General features: G+C 45.3%; 1 protein-coding gene across 1 annotated transcript in view; it reads right to left on the reverse strand.

Moving 5' to 3' along the window:
- Nucleotides 1-2,922: 2,922 nt before the first annotated feature.
- Nucleotides 2,923-27,972, reverse strand: part of LOC147616580 (exocyst complex component EXO70A1-like) — a 79,438-nt gene continuing 54,388 nt past the window's right edge. Inside the window, exon 4 of the mRNA XM_086777647.1 lies at nt 2,923-3,545. Within this exon, the coding sequence (XP_086633773.1) occupies nt 3,290-3,545 (256 nt within the window). The 3' untranslated portion in view covers nt 2,923-3,289. The remainder of the gene's footprint in view (nt 3,546-27,972) is intronic.

Below are 27,972 nucleotides of genomic sequence, written 5' to 3' on the forward strand. Positions count from 1 at the left end.
TAGGTTTTAGTCCTTTCATGCTTATGTATGGGTTTCAACCTAGATCACCTGTTACAGTGGGATTTTCAGGACTTCAGCATGATGCAGCACGTAATTTTTTGCAAGATATGCAAGAAATGTTACAAGTCGCGAAGGAATCTATTAGGAGTGCTCAAGACCGAGACAGATTTTATTCTAATAGACATCGTTCACCCAGAGAGTTCTCTGAAGGAACGATGGTGTTTGCGAGTTCCGAAAGATTCCGAGACTTTACGGACAGGTCGATCTCCGAAATTATCCCCTAGATACTGTGGACCATTTCGTATTACACGACGGATTGGTTCAGTCGCATATGAATTGGATTTGCCTTCTTATGTGAAAGTTCATCCTGTATTTCATGTCAGTAGACTTAAGGAAGTACTGGGTGGAACAGACCAGTTAGTTACTCCTCAATAAATCATAGATGTCGAGGACATGACATTTGTTCCACACGAACCTGAAAAGATTCTTGGATTTCGTGAAAGAAGATTGCGTAATACGCTTATCACGGAATACAAGATCAAGTGGAAGGATCGTGTTGAGAAGGACGCTACATGGGAGACATTGACTACTCTTCAGAGAGATTACCCTGGCTTTTTAGTGAGCTCTTAGAGAAAGGGGAGTATGTCATGTGCATAGTGTGTATCTACCATGTGCTACATGCACACAAGACTAGCTTCGAGGTTTGGGAAAGCCTGGAGCTAGGCAGGCTGATTGGCGAGCTGAGTTAGGGATAGACTAACGGGTGGGTACCCAAGTATGGACGGGTGGGCGCCCAAGTGTGGACGCCCGATGACCGGCCAAGAGCCTATAAAAGAGTGGCCAAGGTTAGTCATTAGTCATATAGAGTCTTGCATGACTTTGTGAGAGCTCTATGGTCAGGAGCCTGGATCTAGTGCAAACGTGCACCTGTTCTATGCAACCGAGGCCGGCAGCAGTCTCGAGGCCCGCAAGGATAGCTTCGTGGTGGTATGGGACGTCACGAGGTAGAGATTGGTCAGTACGTCCATCTAGTTAGCTCAGCTCGTGGCTCGGTGGGGACAGCCAAGTCTTGTGGGCTTGCCCACAGCTGTCGTGGTTGGGAGGTGAGTCATGCCTGCACCCCCTTCTTGTTTGTTTGTTTGTTGCAGGTTTTGAGTCTTGTACCAGGAGCGTTCCACGAGAAGATCCGGTGGGGATTTGACAACCCTTCAGTGGATAATTTGGGACCCAATAAGGTGTACAAATCTATCTCTCTCTCTCATCTCTTAAAGTTTGAAGTGATAAAGTGGATTGCTAAAGACTCACGAAACTCAGGATAAAGAAGGCGGTGTGAGACTTTCTGTGACAGGATCCTTCATTACGCATAATTCCGCTGCATGTTACATTGGTATCAGATTCAGCGTGTCCACACACACCACATCCTAGTGTGAGAGCATCCTTGGATGGTCATACTTCGCTCCGGCACAACCACCGACTTCAGTAACATGTCTACAAAGGAGAGTACACATCAGCAGAAAGACGTCTCCCCTGAAGGAGACCTTGCTCTTCCTCCTACTACAGATACCATAGCTCTACTCCGAGCACAGAACCGGCTTCTTATGGAGCGTCTCCAACTCTTGGAGGCAACAGTATCAAAACCCGCGTCTCCAGTTACCCCTGACTTCGTCACTCTCTTCTTTCAGATGTAACAACAAAGACGAGAGGATGAAGCCAAACGTCGGGAAGAAAAAGTAGACAGACGGGACTATGAAGAAGCGCAACGCAGGCTTGAAGAAGACCGGTGTCACCATTTGGCTCCCTGAACAACAAGGTATCCTCAAATAAATGCAAAGATAGATTCTCTCCGGATCTTTCTATGCATTTAGAAACCAGTTTGACTGGTGAATCACCCTCGGGATGTCCAGTATTTGGACTTTGCTAATATGATCAGTAGTCCTATGAGATGGATTGATATTTCCAGAGGGATGAGAGCTTTGCTGATATGATCAGTAGCTCGTCTGGCAGTGCTAGTGTGACTAGTAGGCCTGGAGGTGTGACCAGTATGACTGGGAACACTGGAACTCGGGGTCATCTAGTATGACTAGATTCCTGAGTGAGATACATGGCTTGCGAACGGGGGATTTCCAATGTATATTTGCATATGCACTTCATTTTATGTATGTGCGAAGATAAAAGATTTACTAGATGCATGACTTGTTTTCATGTCCTGCATGCTTGCCCATGTTTGGTCTCGTAGCGCTGGGGACGCCCAGAACTTCTGGCTACGAGACTGTGGGGATGCCTTTGCTTGTTAATTTGCGATTGGCTTTTTGCAAGCACTAAATTTGACCGTCAAAAGGCTCAAAAATAATGTCTAAGGCTTAGTTATATTTTTATAAGGTGGAGAGTGTTCACACCCACATTAAAAATGGGTGTGAACACCCCAATAGTAGGCACACAAAATTTTGAAATATCTAATCGTGCCATTTCTGAAGGCTTATGATGCTTTGAAATAAAACAAATAAAAAGGCCACATGAAAAACATCCAGAGCCCTCGCATCCTTATGGAATGATGGTTGGCTGGTTGGCGAAGAACCTGGCACCGTTTGACGTTTTCGCACACGGACGGGAGGCGCTGAAGAGGCAGTCGGCGAATTGAAGCGAAGAATATACACACCTTCTTCTTCTTCTCTGGGAACCGACCGACTGAAGCTAAACAGGGGTTACTTTTCTCTTGTTCTCTCTCCTGCAGCCGACTGAAGCAAGAAGTCGCCTTACTCTCTCTCACAGGCGGCCAGACACCTTTTCTCTCTTCTTATCTGCCAGCTGACTGAAGTATTCAAAGTTCTCTTTTTCTCTCTCACTCAGGCTGGACTGAATCGCAAGCATCATTCCTTATTTTCCCACGAAAACAGAATTTTCTCTCATGGGATTAACGAAAATTTCGGTCTCTCTTCCTCTCATGCAGGGCTGAAACAGAGTATCATCTTTCTCTTTCATGGACTAAATGAGGAGTAAAATCTTTCTCTTTCTCACACCAGACTGAACCAGCAGGTGTTCACACTTTGTTTCTCCCAAGACTAACAAATAGATGGTTGGGAACAGTTGGTTACAAAGTCCTTTATACCCCACAAAATAGTATGCTGTGCAGAACTGCATAAAAGTAAGGAGTGTCCCTCTACCCCGATACTGAGCTGCCAACAGGGAGGTACAGCATGATAAAGTTCTACATCACCCTCTACTCTTGATTCCACATCCATGTGTACTTTGAAGGAATAACTAATGGGAGGTATGTATTCTGAAAATGATTCTATTTGGATTGAGGACCAAGTGGCCAAGGTTCTGTAAGAGAAACTAATCTAGTGTGAGAACTGGGAGTGCTTGTGAGGTCCACATAGTAGACTACGTGAGACTGGGCTTCTCCTGTGAGATCCACACTAGGTTGGTGAGCTAGAAACACCCCTTGCCTTGGGCTTGCGCGGTGGCACTTGTTTTGCTTTGTTTTCATACTTGATACTTGGAAATCAGGTGCAAGAGCATCCTCTACATGTATCTGAAAGTACTCCCTGTAACAAAGTAATAAAGTTTTATTTCCGGGGGGAGGGGGGGGGGGGGGGGGGGGGGGGGGGGAGAAGGGGAGGGCCAGCCCGTTCCGGACCCATTGTGTTGTCAGTTCCTCCAAACCTTTTATACTCATTGAGTGTGGGTGAGTGTGGTTATAATTGGTGAAGCTATCTGTACTTAGTGTCTTTAATGTGAAGTTTAATATTCTTAGAAATTTGGATTGTACTACCCACTCTCAGGCATCAGCCTGAACTCGCCACTCGGGAGCACCAACGAGAGCTCGATCGAGAGCGCATGTTACTCAAACACCAACGGGAAAAGAAGGCCTTGCATCTGAAATATCAGCACCTCTCTTCAGTTTCCCCACCCATAGGTGCCACCAGCCAGCATCCCGCGACATCAAAACCATCATCCGAACTCAACCGAATTTTAGTAAGTATGATGGTAAGTGTGATCATTTAGTTGTCAAACAATTTATTCATCAGTTTAATGCTTATTTTCCACTGGCAAACAGATCCTCAAGACAAAGTCCACGTAGCAGCTCCCCACCTCACGGCAGCTCCCCACCTCACGGGTGAGGCAGTCACTTGGTGGCAAAATTGGTCTAGTATCCATCCATACCACATCACAAGCGTCACAACTTTTCGTTGGCATACCTTTGTCCATGACCTTAAGACCAAATTTCTCCATCCCCAGTATTTGACCAACCTGGCAGATGAGTTCTATGGACTCGAACAGAACGGGTCACCCGTGCTTCAGTTTTCTGATAAGGTTTTAACTTTAGCACAACAGTTAGGGTTATCTGAGCAGGCCAAGATGGATCAATTCATTCATGGATTAGATCCTAACATCCGGTTCACAGTTCGAAACTTTGAAGCCTGCACATATGACCGGGCTTTGGCTCTGGCTCAAAATGAAGAAATGAAGATAAACGGAGGCAAGCCTAAGAAACTGCAGTCTAGTACCAAACCTCAGCAGCAGTAGCAATCTACTTCGCAGCCGGGGAAAGGTAATGTGTCTTCTGAAGGTGATAAGAAGGACGGCAATTCTAGCTCTAGTTCAGGGGTAAGAAAAATAAGGAATCCAAACCTAAGAAAACCCTGAGAATAACCTAACGCAGGCATCACTGGAGGCTATCTTCCTCCAAAGAAGCAAAGAAAGTACCACTCAAAGAACAGATGTTTTTTTTGTCATACCATTGGGCATGGGAACAAGGATTGCCAGAAATGGCAAACGGAGCAAGCCTCCAAACCACCTTCTTCCAGAGTTGCCACAACATCTCCTGCTCGTCCAACCCCGTCTACTACCTACCACCAACGCAATTCAGCTTTTACCTTCTATACATCCTATGCTATCCGTGGTATTTAATGCTAAGCACGAGGGTGAGAGTGATGCTGCACATAAAAGCCTCATCCGAGCTTATGGCTCTGCCAAGGGCCGCTAGTTGAGTGTCATTTTTGACATGGACAGTTCTAAGGACGCCATATCTCCCCAGTTGGCTTAGTGTCCTATCATTTGGAGGTGGACGGGTTTACACCTGGTCTCCGCACCCACATATCTCAAAAGGCACATCAGTTTCCTTTTCAAGTTCAAAAGGTCTCATTCCAACGAGATTTCATTGTCTCTCCTCTGTTGGGATGTGACATGATTTTAGGAATCCAGTGGTTTCACCAATATGAACCCATTCTGTCAAATCCCCACAGATCCCCTCGTGATCGATCTTGGTTCGAAACTCGAATCCTGCAAACAAACGAACAAACAAACAAGCAAGGGGGTGCAGGCCTGACTCACCACCCAACCATGACGACCGTGGGCAAGCCCACAGTCTTGGCTGTCCCCACCGAGCCACGAGCTGAGCTAACTAGGATGACGTACCGACCAATCTCCTCCTCGCGACGTCCCATACCGCCACAAAGCTGCCCTTGCGGGCCTCGAGATTGTTGCCGGCCTCGACTGCATAAAGCAGGTGCACGTCTGCACTAGATCCAAGCTCCAAGACCATAGAGCTCTCACAAACTCGCGAGACTCTCTATAATGAAATAACTAACCTTGGCCACCCTTTTATAGGCTCTTGGCCGGTCATCGGGCGTCCACAATTGGCCGCCCGTCCATACTTGGGTGCCCGCCCGTTAGTATATCCCTAACTCAGCTCGTCAATCAGCCTGCCTAGTTCCAAGCTTCCCCAAGCCTCGAAACTAGTCTTGCATGCGTATAGCACACGGTAGATACCCACTGTGCACATGACATACTCCCCTTCCTCTAAGAGCTCACTCCTGAGCTCACTAAAAAGCCAGGGTAATCTCTCTGAAGAGAAGTCAATGTCTCCCATGTAGCGTCCTCCTCAACACGATCCTTCCACTTGATCTTGTATTCCGTGATAAGCGTATGACGCAATCTTCGTTCACGAAAACCAAGAATCTTTTCAGGATCGTGCGGAACAAATGTCATGTCCTGGACATCTATAATTTCTTGACGAGTAACTAACTGATCTGCTCCACCCAGTACTTCCTTAAGTCTACTGACATGAAATACAGGATGAACTTTCACATAAGAAGGCAAATCCAATTCATATGCGACTGAACCAATCCATCGTGTAACACGAAATGGTCCACAGTATCTAGGGGATAATTTCGGAGATCTACCTGTCCGCAAAGTCTCGGAATCTTTCGGAACTCGCAAATACACCATCGTTCCTTCAGAGAACTCTCTAGGTGAACGATGTCTATTAGAATAAAACCTGTCTCGGTCTTGAGCACTTCTAATAGATTCCTTCGCAACTTGTAACATTTCTTGCATATCTTGCAAAAAATTACGTGTTGCATCATGCTGAAGTCCTGCAAATCCTACTGTAACAGGTGATCTTGGTTGAAAACCATACATAAGCATGAAAGGACTAAACCCTGTACTCGTATGCTTAGTACTGTTATATGCAAATTCTAACATAGAAAGATAATCCTCTCATGAACTTTGTCTTTTGGATACATATGCTCGAAGCATATCCTCCAGAATGTGATTCACTCTTTCAGTCTGGCCATCAGATTGAGGATGATCTGAGGAACTCAAATTCCAAGTTGTTTCCAACTTCTCAAAAAGAAGTTTCCAAAAATCACTCGTAAACTTAGAGTCCCTATAACTGACTATGTCCTGCGGTAACTCGTACAGTCTAAACAATTGCTCGATAAACTGCCGAGCTAATTGCGTAGCTGTAATAGTCTTCCGGGTTGGTAATCTAGCCATTTTTGTCAAGCGATCTACCACAACCCAAATAGAATCGTGGCCTTGATGTGTTCTTCGCAATCCGGTAACAAAATCCATGGAAATACTTTCCCACTTATTACCTGGGATTTGTAAAGGATGCAACAACCCAGCCTGTCTAAAGCGTTCAGCTTTATTTGCCTGACAAATCTGACACTTGAGAACATAATCTTCTTCATACCCTTTCATCTTCGGCCAATAAAAAGTGTATTTCACTAATGATAGCGTCCTATGTACCCCAGGGTGTCCAGCAGAAGGGGCGTCGTGACACTCCCTCAGAATCTTGGACCTAATGTTCGGGATCTGTGGTACACAAATTTTGTCATTACGGAACAACAAACCATTCCGAATCATCCACTGACCTCCTGCAGCCTAAATAGTAGACTGCTCAGTCACCGAGTCTTGGTCAATCAATGAGCTCCCGTCCTGGATCTTCTGCCAAAATGGACCAAAATAACTATCAGTCCTGCAAAGCCCTCTCAATGACTGAAATAAGTCAGTAGAAATCTCGGTGAACGACAAAGTATTCACCTCTCTAATCCGACTAAGCGCATCTGCAATATTATTTATGGACCCTTTCCGATAACGGATCTCAAAATCAAAATCTTGCATTAACTCTGCCCAACGAGCTTTCCTGCCTCTCAAATCATCCGCATCACACACATACTTGATTGACTGATGATCAGTCAATACCACAAACTTGGAGCCATATAAATAATGTCTCCAAACCTTGAGAGCATGAATCACAGCATAAAGCTCCTTCTCAAGGGTTGGCCAACGAGATTGAGTGTCGTCTAGCTTTTTACTTTCAAAAGCAACCGGTCTACCATCTTGAAATAAAGCAGGCCCGATAGCATAGTCACTGGCATCAGTTTCAAGAACATAAGGCCGACTAGGATCAGGTAATGCTAAGATAGGTGCTTCCTTAACTTTATCTTTCAAAAGTCTGAAGGCCATATCCAACTCGTTATTCCAAGTGATAGGCTGATTGGACTTATGTCCACGACCTTTCAATAAGTCGGTCATCGGTAGTGTGAGCTGAGAGTACTCCCGTACAGATTTCCGAAGAAAAACTACAAAACCGAGAAAAGAACGAAGTTGTTTCACTGTTCGCGCGGTATAGGCCAGTCCAAAACCTTCTGAACTCGGTCATAGTCAATGCTCAATCCATCTCTAGTGATCTTGTGTCCCAAGTAAATGATGTCGGTCATAAAGAACTCACATTTACTCAATTTAGCATATAGTCGATTCTGTCTTAAAATAGATAAGACAATCGTGAGGTGTCTGACATGATCCTCAAGAGTACGGCTATATATCAAAATATCATCCAGGAACACCACCACAAATTTTCCCAAATGTTCACGAAAAAGATCGTTCATCATTTGTTGGAAAGTGGCTGGAGCATTGGTTAACCCAAAAGGTAATACGAGAAACTCGTAATGGCCATACCTAGTCCGAAAGGCGGTTCTTTCGACATGCCTTTCATGAATACGTATCTCGTGATAGCCAGTACGTAAATCTATCTTCGTGAAATATTTCGCTCCTGCTAACCGGTCAATTAGGTCATCTGATCTAAGGAGAGGATAACGGTTCTTAATAGTCAGCTTGTTCAATCTTTTGTAATCTATACACATTCTCCAAGTATTGTCCTTCTTTCTCCTAAGCAACACAGGTGCACTCCAAGGTGATTTACTTGGACGGATCTGGCCCATCCTCAAATAATCTTCGAGTTTTTTAGCCAACTCATCTTCCTCAGCTTGGCTCATCCTATAAGGTGGAATACTCACAGGATGAGCACCAGGGATCAAGTCAATACGATGATCTACTGCCCGTTCAGGTGGTAAACCTGATGGCAGTTCCTTAGGAAATACATCTTGAAACGAATCAAGTATCTTCTGTAATTCTTTGCTTTCAAACACACTTAATTCATTCACATCCATGGAAGGGATGAGAAAAGAAGAAAGTGGAATCAGTTACAATGGAAAGCGGTATACAAAGAAGAATCCATTATATTTCCAAAATCAATAGTATTTACAAGAGGTCCCTGAGAGGGATGGATACAATCACCTAAAATACTATACTTGATGTCCCTATGCTGAAAAGAAAAAACATGACGAGACCAATCTATTTGGACATTAAGAGTCTTAAACCACTCAATCCCTAATAACAAGTCTACATTTTCCAGATGCATGACATAGCATTCCAGAGTATCTTTGTAGTCCTGAATCTGGATTGGAAGCATCTCCACCTTGCGATCCCAAACTTGTCTTCCCACAGGTAGACGTACCTCATAGGTATGGTCGCTGAGTGTCGTATCAAGACTCAATTTCTGCACAAGTTTGTAGTTAACAAAGTTATGCGAACTGCTAGGGTCTAAAAGAATGTGAATTTGATGGCCATTCACTTCTCCATAAACTCGGAGAAGATCATGCATGCCAAATACCTTAGAATTGAACAGACAATCAGAACAAGTACTAGGGCGAGAAAGTACAGTAATTGACGTACCTGTCAACGACAACTGGTTAGCTGCCTTTGGCTTGGGTCCTGCGTTTGACTTGGTACCTTTTTGCTTTGGGCACTCATTACGCATGTGTCCTTTTTCTTCGCAGATAAAACAACGTCCTTCCTTCTTGAGCTTCAAAGCCCTAAGGAGTCGTTTCTTCTTCGCTGGTGTCGAACTTGAATTCTTCGAAGGTTAGTCCGAAGACTTGCCTTCAGTCGTGTTAGCCATAGGTGCGGAGAACTTTCTTTTATGCTTGTTCCCCTGCTCGGTAACGGGTTTCGACTTGGAAGAGACCATCGTATCATCATAGATACGAGCTGAATGAATGGCCTCGTCCAATGTTTTACATTTGTTATTTTTAACCTGTAATCGGTACGAGTCTGGTAAACCAGCTACGAAAAACCCCAACAGAGTAGTGGGATCCATCTTTGTAGCTTTCATCTGCAAGTCACGAAACTTCTGGAGGTAGACCTCATAAGTGAGGTGCTGCGAGGTCATGGTCAAAGCTGAAAACCGGGCAACAACATCATAATCATCCTCTTTCTTGAGGAATTCTTTCTTGAAGATATCTTCAAATTGTGCCCAAGTCGTTGGCTTTGGGTTCAGTTCCTTCCACCAAAGCAAAGCTTTGCCGGACAGGAAACCTGCTGCTAACTGTATCTTCTTTCCGTCATCATATGGATGAAACTGAAAGTGAACTTGCCACTTGTGTAGCCAAGTGTCCACGATCTCCTTGGTTCTCTGCTTTTGCTCGCCCCCGAACGGTTCCGGAGTAATATTGGGGCCTAAAGCAGAAGCCAAGGTATCCATTCCCGAGAAAGTAGAGAGGGTAGTGGTCAAGAGAGCGATGGAGTTCTGCAAAGCCTGCATCTGGGCTGCGATTTGTGCCTGACGTTCCGTCGAAGAAGCTTCGAGAGCTACTTTGAACTCTTGGAAATCTGATTTTGACACAAACTCGTCAAAAAGATCGGCATCAGTGCCTTCCGTAGCCGGCAAGCCTTCGCGTTCCACGAGGGGCTCCAACTCTGATTCTTGGGTCGACATCGTGAAGAGGGTATGCAGAGAGAAAATTCGATCTTTGCACAATGAAAGTGCGAGCGAACTCGAGAGCTTGAGAGCTTGAAAACTTGAGAACTTAAGAACTCGAGAGATGTGTGGCAAGAAGCCCACTAGAGGGGGTTTATAAAGGTTTCCCAAAAGCCAAAAAAAAACTCGAAAAGCTAGGCTTAGCTTTTGCTTTAGCTGTTGTGTTTTTTTTTTCGTGAATATATATATATATATATATATATATATATATATATATATATATATTTTTTAATATATATATATATATATGGATATATATATTCGCTTTTCTTAAAAAAATAAACACCTTTGGAAACCTTGGAGAGGGGAGGACTTTTAAACCTTTTTTAAAAAAAAATTTAAACTCCCCTAAAAAAAACAAAAAACGAAAGCACTAAAAACGATACTTTCCTTACGTGTTTTTTTTTTTCTCAACCTCCTAGATTAGCCCGTGAACTGCTGGCTGCTGACGTCGCCATGCTGCAGTCGCCAACCACTACAGGCACCCAATCGCACGTCGACGGCTGCTGCTGACACGCTGTCCTCCGCCTGCAAGAGTCCGCGTGGGCCTGGGTTTTCATGGCAGCGTGGCCCTGCCGGCCTGGCCTGGGTTCGCTTGGCCTAAGCGCCGCCTGGGCTGGCTGCGCTAGCCTGGCCACAAGGCCACGTGGCCTGGCCTAGCCGCCGGCCTGGCCTGGTTGCTTGGCCGCCTAGTCTTAGGCGCCTCCAGCCCGCCGTTAGCCACTGCCTGCAAACATGCCAACGCATCCACCTGCGCGCGTAGCCACGTGCTCTCTCGCTCATGCGTTCAACGAAAGCAACATGCTTTTTCGCTCTTTTTTTTTTTTGTTTTCTCTCCCTGCAAGTTATGCAACTGCACACAAGGCCTCTTCTTTGCTAAGCAATCAACCCTACTTACACTACCATCTCCCATCAACATGGGGTTCTTTGATGAAGAAAAAACACATACAAAACTGAAAACTGCAGTATGCACAGAAAAAACAGCAAGCTTTTTTTACACATACCGTTCTTCGACCTCTTCTTCTCTACCTACCGACTTGCTCGTTCACGAGGTATGCTCTGATACCACTGTCAAATCCCCACGGATCCCCTCGTGATCGATCTTGGTTCGAAACTCGAATCCTGCAAACAAACGAACAAACAAACAAGCAAGGGGGTGCAGGCCTGACTCACCACCCAACCATGACAGCCGTGGGCAAGCCCACAGTCTTGGCTGTCCCCACCGAGCCACGAGCTGAGCTAACTAGGATGACGTACCGACCAATCTCCTCCTCGCGACGTCCCATACCGCCACGAAGCTGCGCTTGCGGGCCTCGAGATTGCTGCCGGCCTCGGCTGCATAAAGCAGGTGCACGTCTGCACTAGATCCAGGCTCCAAGACCATAGAGCTCTCACAAACTCGCGAGACTCTCTATAATGAAATAACTAACCTTGGCCACCCTTTTATAGGCTCTTGGCCGGTCATCGGGCGTCCACACTTGGCCGCCCGCCCGTCCATACTTGGGTGCCCGCCCGTTAGTATATCCCTAACTCAGCTCGTCAATCAGCCTGTCTAGTTCCAAGCTTCCCCAAGCCTCGAAACTAGTCTTGCATGCGTATAGCACACGGTAGATACCCACTGTGCACATGACACATTCCTAATTGGGGACAGGACACTTTTATTATCTCTAAAGGTTTTCCTGAGCCTATCATGCTTTGTTGGGATAGGAGCATTCTTGGCATTCCTATGATTTCTCAACTCCAGGCCCGACGAGCTATCCACAAGGGAGCAGAAGGAGCATTGATTTATGCTCAGACAGCTTCTATCTCATTGATAACACTTGTCTCATCTTCTTCTTCTTCAGTCCCCCAGTTGGCAGATCTTCTTTCTCATTCAGACTTTTTGCTTAAGGATGATCTCCCACCCAGTTTCCCACCCTCTCGTCTTGAGGATTATCATATCGATTTGGTCCCTAGGGCAGAACCTCCTAGCAAGTTTTCCTCTTTTCTTTCCAAGACTTTCAAGGGCAAGCTAGAACAGCAACCAATACTCAAAACATTTGAAACATGTTCCTTATGGACGAGTTTTCCCAGTCAACACAGACCACCAGGTACTTAAGTGGCTCCCGACGATGCCAAGTGCCCAATGGAGTGATCGGCACACCAGATGGAGTCAGCTCTTCCACCAGTTTGGAGGACTGAACAAGTACATCCCTGGTAAGCATTACTCAGTGGCCGATGCTCTTAGTAGAAAGACCCGCATCCAAACTATGCAAGAGTCTACCATTCTCAACATCTCTGGAAATGTAACGTGCGGAAGCTCTGGGTAGCCTTCTTTCAGCCCTAAACACTCTTGGAAACCTTCTGATGCAAAAACGCACCATCTGATGCAAAAACGCAGGTAGAGAGAGAGTAGAGAGAGAGAGTGAAGTGCTGGAAATTCAGTATATACTATGGTACAAAAAGGTACATATCTTGCAGCCCTTGGCTGCCTGCTTGAAAAGGTGGTAAAACACCAAAACCTATCCCCTATGGGACCTCTAGTGATCCCAACCCCTAGTGGGTTTGAATGAATAAACCATAGAGCAAGGGTGCCTTTATATAGGCCTTGGGATCCATTAGAAACTGGCCGACTGCTGGTCGGCCAGCAGCCCTGCCATAAAATACCAAAACGCATGCTCTTTTATTAGTTGCTCTTCACTTTATGATGCGCTTCAGCCCCTGGCCTTTCTAGAATCAGCCGACCCTGTTATAATCAGCCGACACCTCCTGTCCTGCAGCCGACTCACTTCTGCAGCCAGCCTACTGCACTTATCTGGATCCCACTTGTCCTGCTCCACGTCCACTTCAGATGATACACCTGAAGCTCTGATCATTCTGGTTCTACCTATCTTCATGGTCTTTATCTGTTTGCCTCTTCTGGATCTAGCCCTGAGAATGTCCATGGCATCTGTGATGCACATGACATCCCCCTCTGCTAAACTTGATGACGGGAATCCAACCTGCTCTTGGATGACTGTCATCATCCCAATCCTGTCCCGAAGTCCCTCTGTCATCATCCATCCCTGGCAAACCTTTTTCTCTGAAAATCCGGTCTGTTCTCCAAACCACTGTGTCTCTGATGAAGATCTATGCATCTGGTCTTCCTCTAGTCCACAATCCATTCCTGCCCTGGCTCTGAACACCGTCTTGGTCTTCATTCCTGGAACTGAGTCTAGCACTCTCACATCACCCTTGGAGGATCAACCTCCCTTGGGACCGTTACCTGAGAACCTATCTGGCTCACGGAACTGCCATCCCCATCTGGCACTGTGGAACACCACCAACAAACCTCCTGGGAGTTCTTCCCGATCTGTGTTCCCGCCTTGGGCTTCGAATCCGTGTACTTTCCTGTACCTTGGACCTGTACACCATCATCTGGGACTGATTCAGTGTTTAGCTTGGCTGAGCCTGATGCTCTGATACCAATGTAACGTGCGGAAGCTCTGGGTAGTCTTCTTTCAGCCCTAAACACTCTTGGAAACCTTCTGATGCAAAAACGCACCATCTGATGCAAAAACGCAGGTAGAGAGAGAGTAGAGAGAGAGAGTGAGAAGTGCTGGAAATTCAGTATATACTATGGTACAAAAAGGTACATATCTTGCAGCCCTGGTAAAACACCAAAACCTATCCCCTATGGGACCTCTAGTGATCCCAACCCCTAGTGGGTTTGAATGAATAAACCATAGAGCAAGGGTGCCTTTATATAGGCCTTGGGATCCATTAGAAACTGGCCGACTGCTGGTCGGCCAGCAGCCCTGCCATAAAATACCAAAACGCATGCTCTTTTATTAGTTGCTCTTCACTTTATGATGCGCTTCAGCCCCTGGCCTTTCTAGAATCAGCCGACCTTGTTATAATCAGCCGACACCTCCTGTCCTGCAGCCGACTCACTTCTGCAGCCAGCCTACTGCACTTATCTGGATCCCACTTGTCCTGCTCCACGTCCACTTCAGATGATACACCTGAAGCTCTGATCATTCTGGTTCTACCTATCTTCTACTGGTTCATGGTCTTTATCTGTTTGCCTCTTCTGGATCTAGCCCTGAGAATGTCCATGGCATCTGTGATGCACATGACAGGAAAAGACTTGTATAACATAGAAGATTAGTTTGTCGATTCCGCAGAGTTTGGTACTCAACCCAGTTTGGTCCTCAATTCTGAGCCTGGCCATTATTTAGTTCACAGACAGGCAAATAAGTCTAGACGAGATGTCCACTTCAAAGAAGGGGATAGAGTCTATTTGCATATCATGTAACAGAGATTGAAACAAGTGGACAAACTTTGTCCCAAGCTTTCTTTCCGTAGTTTTGGACCCTTTCTTATAGTTAAAAAGTTAAGTGATGTCTCCATGAAATTGAAGTTGCCTAAGAGTTGGACGATGCATGATGCTTTCCATGTTTCTTGCCTAAAACCATTTGTTAGACCAGAAATATTTGATGTATTAGATGAACAGCAGCCCGACGTGGTAGACGAATCAGAGATCATTGAGCTTGAGCAAATCCTTCTTCATCATTGGAAGCATGGTTCCGGTCCAAGACTCCGTCAATTCTAAACAAAGTTCCGAGATCGAGGTACCCACGAAACCATATGGCTAGACGAGGAATTCTTTCAAGAGTACCCCCAATTATTGGCGAACTACTTGGAAGCCATGAACCTGCCGCCAAGATAAGCAGGAGGGAATGTCACATGCACTCCGTACTGTAGTGCATGGTGACAAGATGGCTCATCATCAATGCTCCATTGTACAGCAGTAGAACCCTTAAGGATTTGATATTGTCGTACGCCGTGACCCCATTCTCATCCTCAGTCCAAGATATATCAAGCACGAGCTACGCACATCATTCCTCAGCCCCTTGGAGAGTCACATAGTCAGTCAAGTCCCTTAACCCACTTGGAGAGAATCATTCATGCATAGTCAGTCAAGTCCCTTAACCCACTTGGAGAGAATCATTCATGCATATAGAGTCCATAGAAGCCTTAGGGTTTGCATCAGAGCATGATTGCATTTTACATATCATTCATCTCATATGCACATAGACCACTACAGAAGCCTTGGAATATCATCTAGTATTTTTACCATATCTTACAACATTTATTCTGGCATTTTTACCATTTGTTTCAGCAACATCCATTTATTCTAGTCGTGTAGCAATTTATTGCTACAGCCGGCCAGTTTCCCAAGCAGCCGACCAGCAGCTAATGCATATAAATAGCATCGATTCATATCAGTTAATCCATCATCATCATATTTGGAGCTACTAAGCGAATCAGCCCCTCAGCCTTGGGAGCATTAACGCTTGGAGCATACAGCCTTTCATCATCATCAAAACGCATCACATACAGAATTCAGCAAAGGAGGCGATTCAGCACCTTGCGTTTTCAACATACAAACAGAATTCAGCATACCAACTAATCATCGTTTTGCTACAGCCTTATCGGTGAAGGTAAAATGCATTGTGTTCGAAACGTCGTGCCAACCACACAAGCACGGAATGCCCCCACCTAAGACCAAGACAAGGAGGAATCTGGTGTGTGTACTCCATGAGGATGGGAAACCATGATACTGCCCATTGCTACAAGAGTCAACCTCAGGCGGCAGCAACCACTAGTTGCACCAACTCCACCTGCCCAACACCTGGCTTTGACGGCAAGACCCGTGCTTTCCAACGCAGCCGTATGTGCCTCAAAGAGGAGTTCTAAGAGTCAACCACCACCCATTCCTAGAGTAACCCCCATGAACCAATTAACCTTGATGGAAATACCTGAGGGGGAGAAAGAGGGAATCGGGGGAGACACTAACTACCTAGAACCACTAGAGGCTCACAGTCACCCAAGTCAAATCCAAGGCCCTGAAGCTAGAAAGCCAATTAATCAAGAACTTTGGCAAAAGATGAGAAATTTTTTATTATTATTAAAATATTAAAGCAAAAAGAGAAAAGCAAAGCATAAAGTATAGCTTTTGGCAAAAAGCAAGGCTTCCCCAAGGTATAAAAGAAGCATGAACCTGTTAGAAATCTAGCATGGTATCATACTAAACTAAAACATGAGGAAGACTGCAAAGGAATGAAGCAAAACTGAGAGATATTTCCATTGAGTGACCCCTGAATAAATAGGGCCAAGTACAAGACATTGAGCAAGAGTGCTTATGGGATAAATGTAGAGGTGCCACATGGCACACACTCAAGACTCAAGACAAAAACTGAGACTAGACAAATGTAGACTAGAGAAATAGTACACCTAGTGTGCACTTATTTCCAACACCCTCCTTAAGTGGACACTAGGAGGAAGACAGAAAGACAAGACTAGAAGACAGACATAAAGACCGATAGACTGAGAGACAAGACAGAAGACATGACAGACAACGATCCTGAGACACCCCTCCTCTAGTGATATCCTCATATGGGTCCACAAGGGTAGGGACAAGAGTGGATCATAGACAGACAGAGAGAGAGGCAATCAGCCAGTAGAGTGGTCCCACAGAGAGAGAGACTGTCAGATAGACATGAGAGAGTCTGACAAATAGAAGATAAATGGGGACATTGACAGAAAATGCCAAAGAGAATGTGGGTAGCTAATCCACAAAAGAGAGGCATATAGACTGATAGACAGAGTGTCAGAGACATATGATTGTAAGATCACACAAGATAGACACACAGACAGAGAGACTGACTGATTGTAGATAGACAGAGAGATGGACCTTGATAGATAATCCCTCCTCAAGGGCAATCCTCCTGCTAGAGTGGGTAATGCAGGGGTGCCTCTTGGATAGGGACAAAGATAAGTCCATGTAGACATGACATTACCCCATGATCTACATCATTGGTGATCAATGGTGGTAGATAGCATGAAAGCATAGACAATTATGAGAGAGATGGGAAGGTCTTACCATATTTGGCAGTGTCTAATCCCGTACAAGATAGAGAAGTAAATGAAATTCAGAACTGAGATTTTTTATTTTTCAAGAAATAGAGAGTAGACTGAAAATACTTCTTAGATGGAGAGTGCCTTGAGCTGCTGCTGTAGAGGTTGCTGGAGTAGAAGATGGAGACATGGAAGTTGGAGTGGAGGCCGGAGGAGAAGATGATGAGGCACAAACTGACTGAACAGCAGCACCCGGCCTGGTATAGAAAGCAGCTCCACGAACACGCAGCAACGAGAGAATGGCGGGGCAGACAGGAGCGGCCAGAGGCTGAGGAGACGAGCGGGCAGTTCCAGCAGGAGATGGCGGGGCAGATGCAGCGCAGGCCTTGCTGGACATGAAGAGGCAGAGGCGTAGAAGGGGGCGCGGTCCAGGGGAAGATGGCGCAGATTTGCAGCAGGCTGGAGCCGAATCGTGGCAACAGAAATATGGCGGGGCAGAGATTGCGCAGGAGCAGGAGCAGGAGCAGCACGAACTGCAGCTGAAGAGGTGCGGCCAGATGTAGAGGCCAACAGGAGCAGCCGGTGGGCAGAAACAGGAAATGGCGCGCAGATTTTTGGGGCAGATGTCGGAGAAGGATAGCGGGGCAGAGGTAGAGGATATCTGGGAGAGGTAAACTGAAAGGAGAAGATGGAGATGATGCAGCTATGGTTGCAGCAGACTAAGGGGAGAGATGAGGGATCTTCATGGCTCTAATACCATGTTAGAAATCTAGCATGGTATCATACTAAACTAAAACATGAGGAAGACTGCAAAGGAATGAAGCAAAACTGAGAGATATTTCCATTGATGTGACCCCTGAATAAATAGGGCCAAGTACAAGACATTGAGCAAGAGTGCTTATGGGATAAATGTCGAGGTGCACATGGCACACACTCAAGACTCAAGACAAAAACTGAGACTAGACAAATGTAGACTAGAGAAATAGTACACCTAGTGTGCACTTATTTCCAACAGAACCTCCCCCGTCTCCTCATCCATGAAAGCTTGGAGATTATCCTCACCTTCATCATCATCAAGTGTGTGGAGAGCAAGGTAATCATCATCAACATCATCTTCATCATCTTCGCCTACTCGCCACCGTCGCCCAAAGTCAACCACCACCCAACTTCGCCCACCGCTTCTGATCGCCGTCATTGCCACCTGTCCAGCCCTGCCCGCCGCCCATAGCCATCAGCGCTGCTAGCGTTTTCCTCCCGATGCACAGCAGGCGGATCGGCAATCGCACTCATATCCGCCAATTGGGTGTTTGCTTTTTCGAGAAGCTTCTTGAGGATTTTCTTGAAGATTGGGTATTGAGTTCACTTGGATTTAGACTTGGAACTTCGACTTAGACTTGGATTTGGACTTGGACTTGGACTTGGACTTGGACTTGGACTTGGATATTGGATATTGGATCTGGTACTAGCCCGGTGAGAGATTCTTGTGGGTCATCCCTGTGGTGTGCTCAGGCAATAGAGATCTCATGTCCCGATATCGACTTCGACTTGGAATTCTACATCAGCATGTTTGTTTGCTTTTGTATTCATTGTTGTATTGATCCTTGCCAGCGTGCCCATGGATTGTTCTTGAATAAATTCAAGAAAGGGGGCGGGGCCTGTTCCCCGCTCAGTGTGGTGTACAATGCAAAGTTCTCTAACCCCTTTTTCTTGCTCCACACCACTGAGGATGGCTTTATACTTAGACCGAGCTACATGGATACCCATCTGTCTCATGGATTGAGGTGCGCCATTGGGCAGATCCACACTTCTTCACATCAGTTAGAGATAGAGACAGGCAGATTTAGAGGCATACCTCCAGGGGACAGGATTTGTCAGATTTGTTGGATAGAGCCAGAACCAGAGGAGCACTACATCTGTCGCTGCATAGCATATTATGAGATTCGAGGGCGCTACCATTGCCTTTTCAGAGAGGGATTTGGACCACTGGCTAGAGTCGTGGACTATTGTGATCAGCGATGCTTGGGTTTTTATCTCCTAGAGATCTGCACGCTCAGAGAGTCCATTATCAGGAGCAGACGCCCGACTGGCAGGGAGTCCACACAGAGACATATTACTGACTTCTCTAGAGGGACTACCCGGGAGAGGACATAGCCGACAGCCCAGCAGTGGGCACCCCGTGGGACTCTAGTTGAGAGAGCTATCCAGTTGGGCAGATCCAGACGCGCGAGGGTTCGCGGATCCTCACATCGGAGACGATGCCTACACCAGAGGATTCAGAGCATCATTGCGAGGCATCGGGCTCGTCCGACCAGGCATCTCACTATGACAGATATCCAGGCCATCCAGCAGAGACCCATGCTACAGCTCCTAGGATGATTTCCACTCCAGCCATATACTGTTGTACTCACTGTCACTTTTGTACCTCCCCATATTCATGTATTCATGTATCCATGTACTCATGTACCCCATTTTGACTGGTAGCATTAGCTTCCCACTCTCCCTAGTTGCTACTTCCAGATGCTCCCTACTGATGTATTGTAGGGCTAGATACTTACCTTCAGTTCTTTCTTTTCTTTACCAGACAGTGTATCAAATGTCACATGGTTGTAACTTTGGTCTCATAGGTCACTTTGGCCTTTTGAAGACGTTAATATAACATTTCATTTCATTTCTCCCCCTCTCTCTATATCTCTATCTCTTGGATACATGGTTGAGCCTGTCACTCACAGCACACCCCGCTGGGCTTACAATGGTATCAGAGCAGGATTTCAGTTGAAGAAACTTTCTTGGGGTGACAACCATGGCAAGAGTAAAGGGATACCAATGGCCTACTGTAGGCAACAATTATGAGGCCAATACAGGACTTCAAGATGAGAACCAAGGCCAACAGTCTTTCTCATGAGTCAGCAGCCATGGCATCGGCAGGGTACCGAGATTTTTAGCAATTTAGACAGTTTCTCCAAGATGAAGAATTCCTTGCTTGGAGAGCCAAGAAGGAATAGAACCAAGGAAGGGCTTGAATGTTTGAAGATTTTATCAAGAATCGAGCCACCAAAGCCGAAAGAGTTGAAGCTGCTAAAGCCTATCTTCGGGCCAAAGGAGTCACCATTGCAAAAGAGGTACCCAGACTATTTCTCGTGGAGAAAACAGGGAGGCTATCCCTAGGCCCGCTCTCTCGGATGCAGCTTCTTTGGGGCAAGTAAAGGAAAGGAAGGCAAAGGAGTCTTCATCAACCGGCAAGATGGACTTCAAGCCGAGAGAGAAGAGCGTCAAGTTTGATGCTTTTCATGGAAAGCAGGATACACAAAAAGCATTATCTTTTGTTAAGCAATTTGATGCCACTTTTGGAGGAGAAGACTACTCCGAAAAGTCAAAACTTCGCATGGTTCGCATGCACTTGAAAGATGTCGCCTTGAATTGGTGGCTAAAAGTAGTACAAGAAGGGACCAAGCCGAAGACGTGGACCGACTTCAAGAGTATGTTCAACAAGAAGTTTCTACCCACAAATTTTGAAGCAAATGTTCAAAAGAAGTGGGATGAGGTAAAGCAGAAAGTTGGTGAGGATGTGGCATCTTACCTTAATAATTCTTCAGCAGTTTCTTTGAAGTTTACTTCAAAGACTACCATTCCACAACTAATGGAAATGCGAAAGTTTGTGAATGGATTACAACCTAAGCTTATGCAAGCAGTGTATATGGCTGGACCAAAAATGTTGGAAGAAGCCCAAGACAAGGCTTTACAAGCCGAGGCCTTATACGTGCCTTGGATGTACGGCAAGACAAAGAACGACAATCAGGAGTCCCCTCAAAGGAAGAAGTTAAAGACTGATCCCCATCAAGAGCCAAGTCTCAAGAGAAGAAGGATGGGAGTGGAGACAAACCCCCACTCTTTTGATGAAGATTGTCCCTTGAGCAACATGAAGAATATGCCAAATAAGGAAAGTGTTTTCAGTGTGGAAAGAAGGGACACTTGGCTGCAAATTGTCTTGACAAGCCAAAGCAATAAGCCAGACAAATCGGATGATCATCAGATTGACATCCTACCAGGAGGTTTGTCAAGAGGAGATTGCATTGAAGCAGTCTTGTACCATGAGGGTCATGTTGTGGCCTATGAAAGTCTTAGATGAGGATTTCAAGGACTGTATTGGAACAGATTGTAGAATGGAAATTTTGTGACTTTTTCTGTCATCGAAGAAGATTCTTTTTATGATGCAAACCCGCTTATATGAGACAGGATTTTGAGGCCAAAAGTGACTACAACTCAAGTTTGGGAGAAGCTACTTCTATTGGCCTGGCAGAAAGGACATTAAGCTATATGTTCTAGAATGTTTGGTTTGTCAGAAGATCAAGTTTGATCGACAAAAGCCAATAGGATTACTACACCCATTCAATGTCCTATGGGAGAATATTGCTATGGATTTTATCTTTGGATTGCCAAAGTAAGGTATTTGGACCTTTTTCAGGATACCAAGAAGACCAACCATGTATGCCATCGGTTGGAGCTTTTAGAGCATTGGAGGATATATAATACCTTTCATGACAGTTTATGGAAACCATACACTCGATTAGCACCAGAGGAGCCTGTATTGGAGGATCCACCAGAGGAGAAAGAACAAGAAGAAATTTTGCGAACAGAATAGATTGTATTCCATTCCGTGAGAAAAAGAGAAAAGGCATTGGTGAGAAAGTTTCTCTTGAAGTTTAAGAATTACTCGCCTTTGGATGCGAAATGGATGCCAGAAGAGTACTTCAAGGACCATCCACATATACTTCGAGCTTATGAGGAAGTGGTTGGTCCAAATATATTCGAAGTACAGATATAGACGTCTTGCGATCAAGACAGATCCAAGAGGGAGGGATTGTACCTCTAGCCCTCTTCATTATATATAAATTGGACTAGAATTGATCATTATTCTCCTTATATAATGATTATTTGGACATGCTCTAGTTTGGGTGGCAAAACGATGCCCGATCGCCAAAGGAGCAAGATTTGTATATAGGAGGCAACGATGCCAGTTCATCCATTGGATGGCGACGACGCCAAAACGAGATTTGCATATGGGAGGCAACAATACCAGATATCTTTGACTTCACAGTCGAGCGGTTCTAATGATCAGATAGCCCAGATGATTGTATTGGATTTCGCAAACAAACAGTCATTGCAACCAAATGGCCCAGATGACTGTATTGGATTTCGCAGTCAGGCGGTCATTGCGCCCAAATGACCCAGATGACTTGTATTGCATTTCATAGTCGGACAGTGTAACATTTCATAGTCGGACAGTGTAACCGCTCCCTACAAGAGGCCTACAAATCGGAAGACAAAATACACATTTTTAGAGCACTTAACTAATACCAACAATGGACATTATTAGCAACATTAAAACTGAAAATGAGCAATAACACTTGACACCAACACTGGGGCCGGAAAGGGCCGGCCCTCCCTCAATACATTTGTATTTCTTAGAGTATTTATATGTACAAGTGTCACAGGCCAATAGGCCAGATTTCTCCTCACATGGAGTGAATACAACTCAGACAATTAGGTACTTGTCGATGAAGTCTGGACAGTCGAAGAAATCCCCAAGTCACAGGCACACTCCCACCTTCACTGGGTGCACAACTACCTTTCACTGCTCTTCCCAGACCGTGCACCAAAAGGCACACCCGTACTAACACAGGCAAAGGGGTACACCACGGAAGGAACATTGCCTGGTTCTCCCAGATAAGCTTTGCTCTCGTATACCCTAGTGTTTCTAACCTTCACTAGCTCTCAAAAATTCGGAGGACGCGGTTAGCACTACCACTCAGGGAAAAAATAACCAAGCTAGGAAAGCTTCCGGAGCATAGTTAGCATAAACATGCTTTGTTCCTGCTCTTTACAACAAAACTTAAAGAAATATTTAAAATTAATTTAGCAAATTTTAGTTTTACACAAATAAGAAATACAAGACACTTGGTATAACTTGTAGCACGAGTCAATGGAGATGCATTCCTATCACCATGTAGTCAAGTCCACCTAGTACAATAAGTACAGGTCCTGTACACTAAATTCAAGCCTGGTACTACAAGTACATGTCTTGGTACAGCAAGTACAGATCCGGTAGAGCAAGTACAATAAGTACAAGTGCAATCTGCAGGTAGGTACCAGGCAAGAACAGCACACAGGCAGTAGGTACAGCACACAGGTAGCAAGTACGGGCAAGTACAGCAGTTGTACAACATGTACAGCACCAGGGCAGCAGGTACAACAGTCGTACAGCATGTACAACTGCACATACAGCAGTCATACAACACACGGGTGCATGTCGGAGGCGGGTACAACAGGCCAGCTACAATCAAGTAGAGCAGGCAATGGAGAGAGAGAGTTCAACCACCACCCACGTGGGAAAAAATACCCATGTTCCATGCAATACTTGCCTTTAGTATTATTAAACACTCTAATCAAAGGTTAGTTTATGGCCACCCACACGAGAAAGTAAATGTCCAATCCAAATTTTAAATGTGTGAACACATTTACTAATAAACATTAAAGTTAACCATAGCTTATGGATTTTACATTTTAAAAGGGCCAAAATGGTAATACTTACCACCTGTTCACATGCCACACCAATGTGTCAGTAAGCAGCACTCCCACGGTACACTGGGGGCGTCCCCGTCCAGTGTACTGGCACAGCAAAACAGGCAAATACATGCAAACAAATCATGCGAAAACAAGTTTATGCATGCAGTCATAAATGCATGTGCACATGTAATGGACGAAATCTCCCTTTCATGAAACTTGTACAAAAAGTTACTGTCGGACACAAAACTGGCGTGACAAGAATATGAATATATGTCCTGGTCTTCCTATGGAGTTACAATCCCATAGGTAAGACGCCATCCTGGCCATACACGGGTGGCACCAACAGGCTCCCGTCCATACAGCACGAAGCAGGTCACACACGGGTGGCACAAAACTGGTTCCCGTCCATGTGACGCAGTACTGGTCACACACGGGTGGCACGAATCTGGCTCCCATCCATGTGACACCAAAAGACTGGCCCTTTCACATGGGACACCGGCTTGGCCCCATGTGAACATGGCACAAATCTAGCCGCTCTATGGAGTGACAGTCCCATAGAAGTGGCTCTAGAAATGGAGATGGACCAAATGGTGACATCCCCGGGCTTCTAAACAGTTGTCCTCAACTGAAAAGCCTCAAGATATGCCTGCAAAAGCTGAGAGTAGTCAGCAAAATAATCCTCGTCTACCCACTTTGCATCAATTGGCAAATAATTTTTAAATTTCACAAGGTATCTCCTTGAAAGCTTCCCATGTGGTAACTTTCTCTCCTTGTGAAATACAATCTGCTCTTGCTGGAGGATCTCCTCAAGCTCAATCGCGGGTGGGTCTTCTATGACAGGCTCTTCTGGATCTGGCCCCACATACTTCCGCAAAAGACTCACGTGAAAAGCATTGTGAATCTTCCAATGACTGGGTAAAGCAAGCCTGTAGTACACTTCATTGATCTTATCGACCACTTTGAAGGGTCCATAATATCGAGTACAAAGCTTTGGATATGATCCCCCTCGTCCTGACCTCTTCCGAAGCCTAGCTTTCTCAAATTTCAGCAATACCCAATCACCTTCCTTGACTTGCATGTCCCTTCTATGCTTGTCAGCAGCCCTCTTATGCTTGTCTTGTGACCTTGCAATGGCTGTCCACACCTAAGCAAAGGCTACATCCAAGTCACGCACATACTCATTGGCTGCAAAAATCTCATCCTTTGTACGAAGGATGGGTGTGGCAAGACCACTCTGCCATAAATAATCTCAAACGGGGCCTTTCCCGTGGGGCATGAACTGTGTTATCGTAGGCAAACTCTAAAAGTGGAAGATACTTCTCCCAGGCACTCTTTTGATCCACCGCATAACACTTCAACAAATCCAACACGGCTGAATTCGCAACTTCACTTTGGCCATCCGTTTGGGGGTGATAAGCCGATGAGAACTCAAGTTTAGTGCCCATGTTATCAAATAAAGCCCTCCAAAAGAGGCTCGTAGTCGTGGGATCTCTATCCCCAACAATGGACTTAGGCATACCATGATGCTTAAAGATGTGAGCAAGAAAAAGCTTCACCATATGATCAACTTTAATGATTTTCTTGACGAGCAAGAAGTAAGCTTGCTTGCTAAACCTATCCACAATGGTCCAAATAGCATCATTCCCATGCTGGGATCTAGGCAAATCCATAATGAAGTCCATAGTAATGCTTTTCCATGGCTGCAATGGAATAGGCAATGGCTGAAGCAAACCTGGAGGCTTTTGTCTATCAAATTTCACCTTTTGGCAAGTAATACATGTGCGTGCATATGCCTCAATGTCTTTACGCATGCTTGGCCAAAAGAAATATCTTTCAATCATGCATGTGGTAGGTAAAATACCTCTAGGACCAGCATAAGGTGAAGCATGGCATTCCTCCATAACCTTTGGATGCATATCCTTCACCACACATAAACAGTTATCCTTCATAAGATAACCCTCTTTGATCACATAAAGTTATCTTTCATAAGATAACCCTCTTTGATCACATAAGAGGCATGTGAGGGACCAACCATCAAATCAGTCCATATATGGGATAAATCAGCATCCAAATGATAAAGATCACGCATGGCAGATAAGTCCCCATGAGAGGCCACTGAAACTGTAGCTATATAAGGCTTCCTAGACAATGCATATGCCACTACATTCTTCTTTCCCGGAGTGTGTACAATCTGAAAATGAAACATGGAAAGAAAATTTGCCATCCTCGTTTGCTTCTCCGAGAGCTTAGTTTGAGATAAAAAGTACCTCAAGCTTTGATGATCTGTCTTGACTACAAATTCAGCCCCAAGAAGATAATGCTTCCATATCTTTAAGGCATGAATTACAGCCAAGAGCTCTTTTTCATAAATGTCTAAATGGATCTCGGCATCATGCAATCGCCGGCTTTCAGAAGCAACTGCATGACCCTCTTGATTTAGGACAGCCCCTATACAATTCCCACATGCATCACATTCCACCGTGAATGGCTTTTGCATATCGGGAACAATCAATACGGACCCACAAATGATAGCATTTTTGAGTTGCAAGAAGGCATCTGCCTCATGCAAAGTCCATTTGAAGGTGGCTTTCTTCTTTGTAAGATCATGCAATGGCGAGGCAATGTTAGCGAAATTCCTGATGAATCGCCTATAGTATGAACATAACCCCAGAAAGCTACGCACTTTATGTACATTTTGCAACTCTGGCCAATTTCGAATGGTTTCAATTTTAGCAAGATCCATTCTTACACCCTCTTTGGATACGATGTGTCCCAAATAGTGTCCTTCTTGCCCCATCAATAACATGCATGCAGCCTCTATGCATAAATGTGATCCTATTGGTTTTATACTCTTTGCGAGGCTCAAGCCGATGATGCCAAGGCTTGCCAAGTAATACATCACATCCATTGAGTGGGGCAATCAAAAAATGCTCATGATCCAAATATCCCTGAATATGAATGCGCAACTTTCCAATAAGAGGCGTGACCTGCACCTCTTTGCCAACAAAAGCTGCCTCTGCTTCAATTTGGGATCCCATGTCCCCAATCTCTATGCCCAAGGTGGTTGCCATCTGTGTAGAGTGAAATTATCTGTTACACAATCATCAAACATGAATAGGAAGGGCTGATCCTTGATTTGTCCCCAAGCTTTGCATTCTGTTAGCACATTCATCCCCAATTTCTGCCCATTTCTGGTGTCTTTTTGGTCCCTTTTGCATGGCCCTTGATTGTGGGCTGGCCACCCCTATTTTCCATATTTTTTTGGGATTTTTCCTAGCCCGTTTGGTATTTTACCAGTTGGCCAGCTACTCTACCCTAGTCGGCCAGCTTATTCAGCTCCACTCGGCCAGCTCTCCCCACCTATAAATAGGTGGTATTTTACCAGTTGGCCAGCTACTCTACCCTAGTCGGCCAGCTTATTCAGCTCCACTCGGCCAGCTCTCCCCACCTATAAATAGGTGGGGCTGGCCTCTCACTTTTCATTCAGTCTTGTACATATTTTGCTCGCTCACTTATGAGACTACTTGTGTCTCTTGCGTGGGACTGTTTTGCTTCAGTATATTCAGCATACTTGCTCCATATCTCTCTCTCTTGCACTCTCTATTCCGCACACTCTAGTGCTCCTTTGCTTCCGCTCTGTGCAATCTTTCATGGTATCATCACTCCCGGTTCAGCGACTCCTCTGCTGCCCGAGATTCAGCCCTATTTACAGCACCCTCTCCTCTGTGTTTTTTCGCAGATTTGCAGCCTCTTTGTTGCTGCGTTTTCTGGACATCATCTGCTGATCACTTCCTTTTCAGATTGGCTTCACCGCTTGCAGCCATACGGTAATTTTCTGATCAGCGTTTCATTCCACATGGAGTTTGGATATAGGCGGCCTGTTTTTTCAGGACACCAGCCCTTCTTTTGCTGCGTTTTCCTCTCCCGTGGTCATTTCCTAGTGCAAAGGGGGATTGTGGTGGTTTGGGCTTTGGTGGCACCTTTGGTACCTATGGAGGACACTTCTTCTGAGATTGAGTCCAAGCTTTTGTGTGGGCTCCTCATCTTCGGCTTCTCGGAGTTTGTTCAGCATCTGGTGCTAAGAGGGGGTGCTAGCATATTCATCCCCAGTTTCTGCCCATTTCTGGTGTCTTTTTGGT

The sequence above is a fragment of the Cibotium barometz genome, chromosome 38, assembly GCF_041138505.1.
Source record: "Cibotium barometz isolate CiBa-2024 chromosome 38, ASM4113850v1, whole genome shotgun sequence".
Taxonomy (NCBI): domain Eukaryota; kingdom Viridiplantae; phylum Streptophyta; class Polypodiopsida; order Cyatheales; family Cibotiaceae; genus Cibotium; species Cibotium barometz.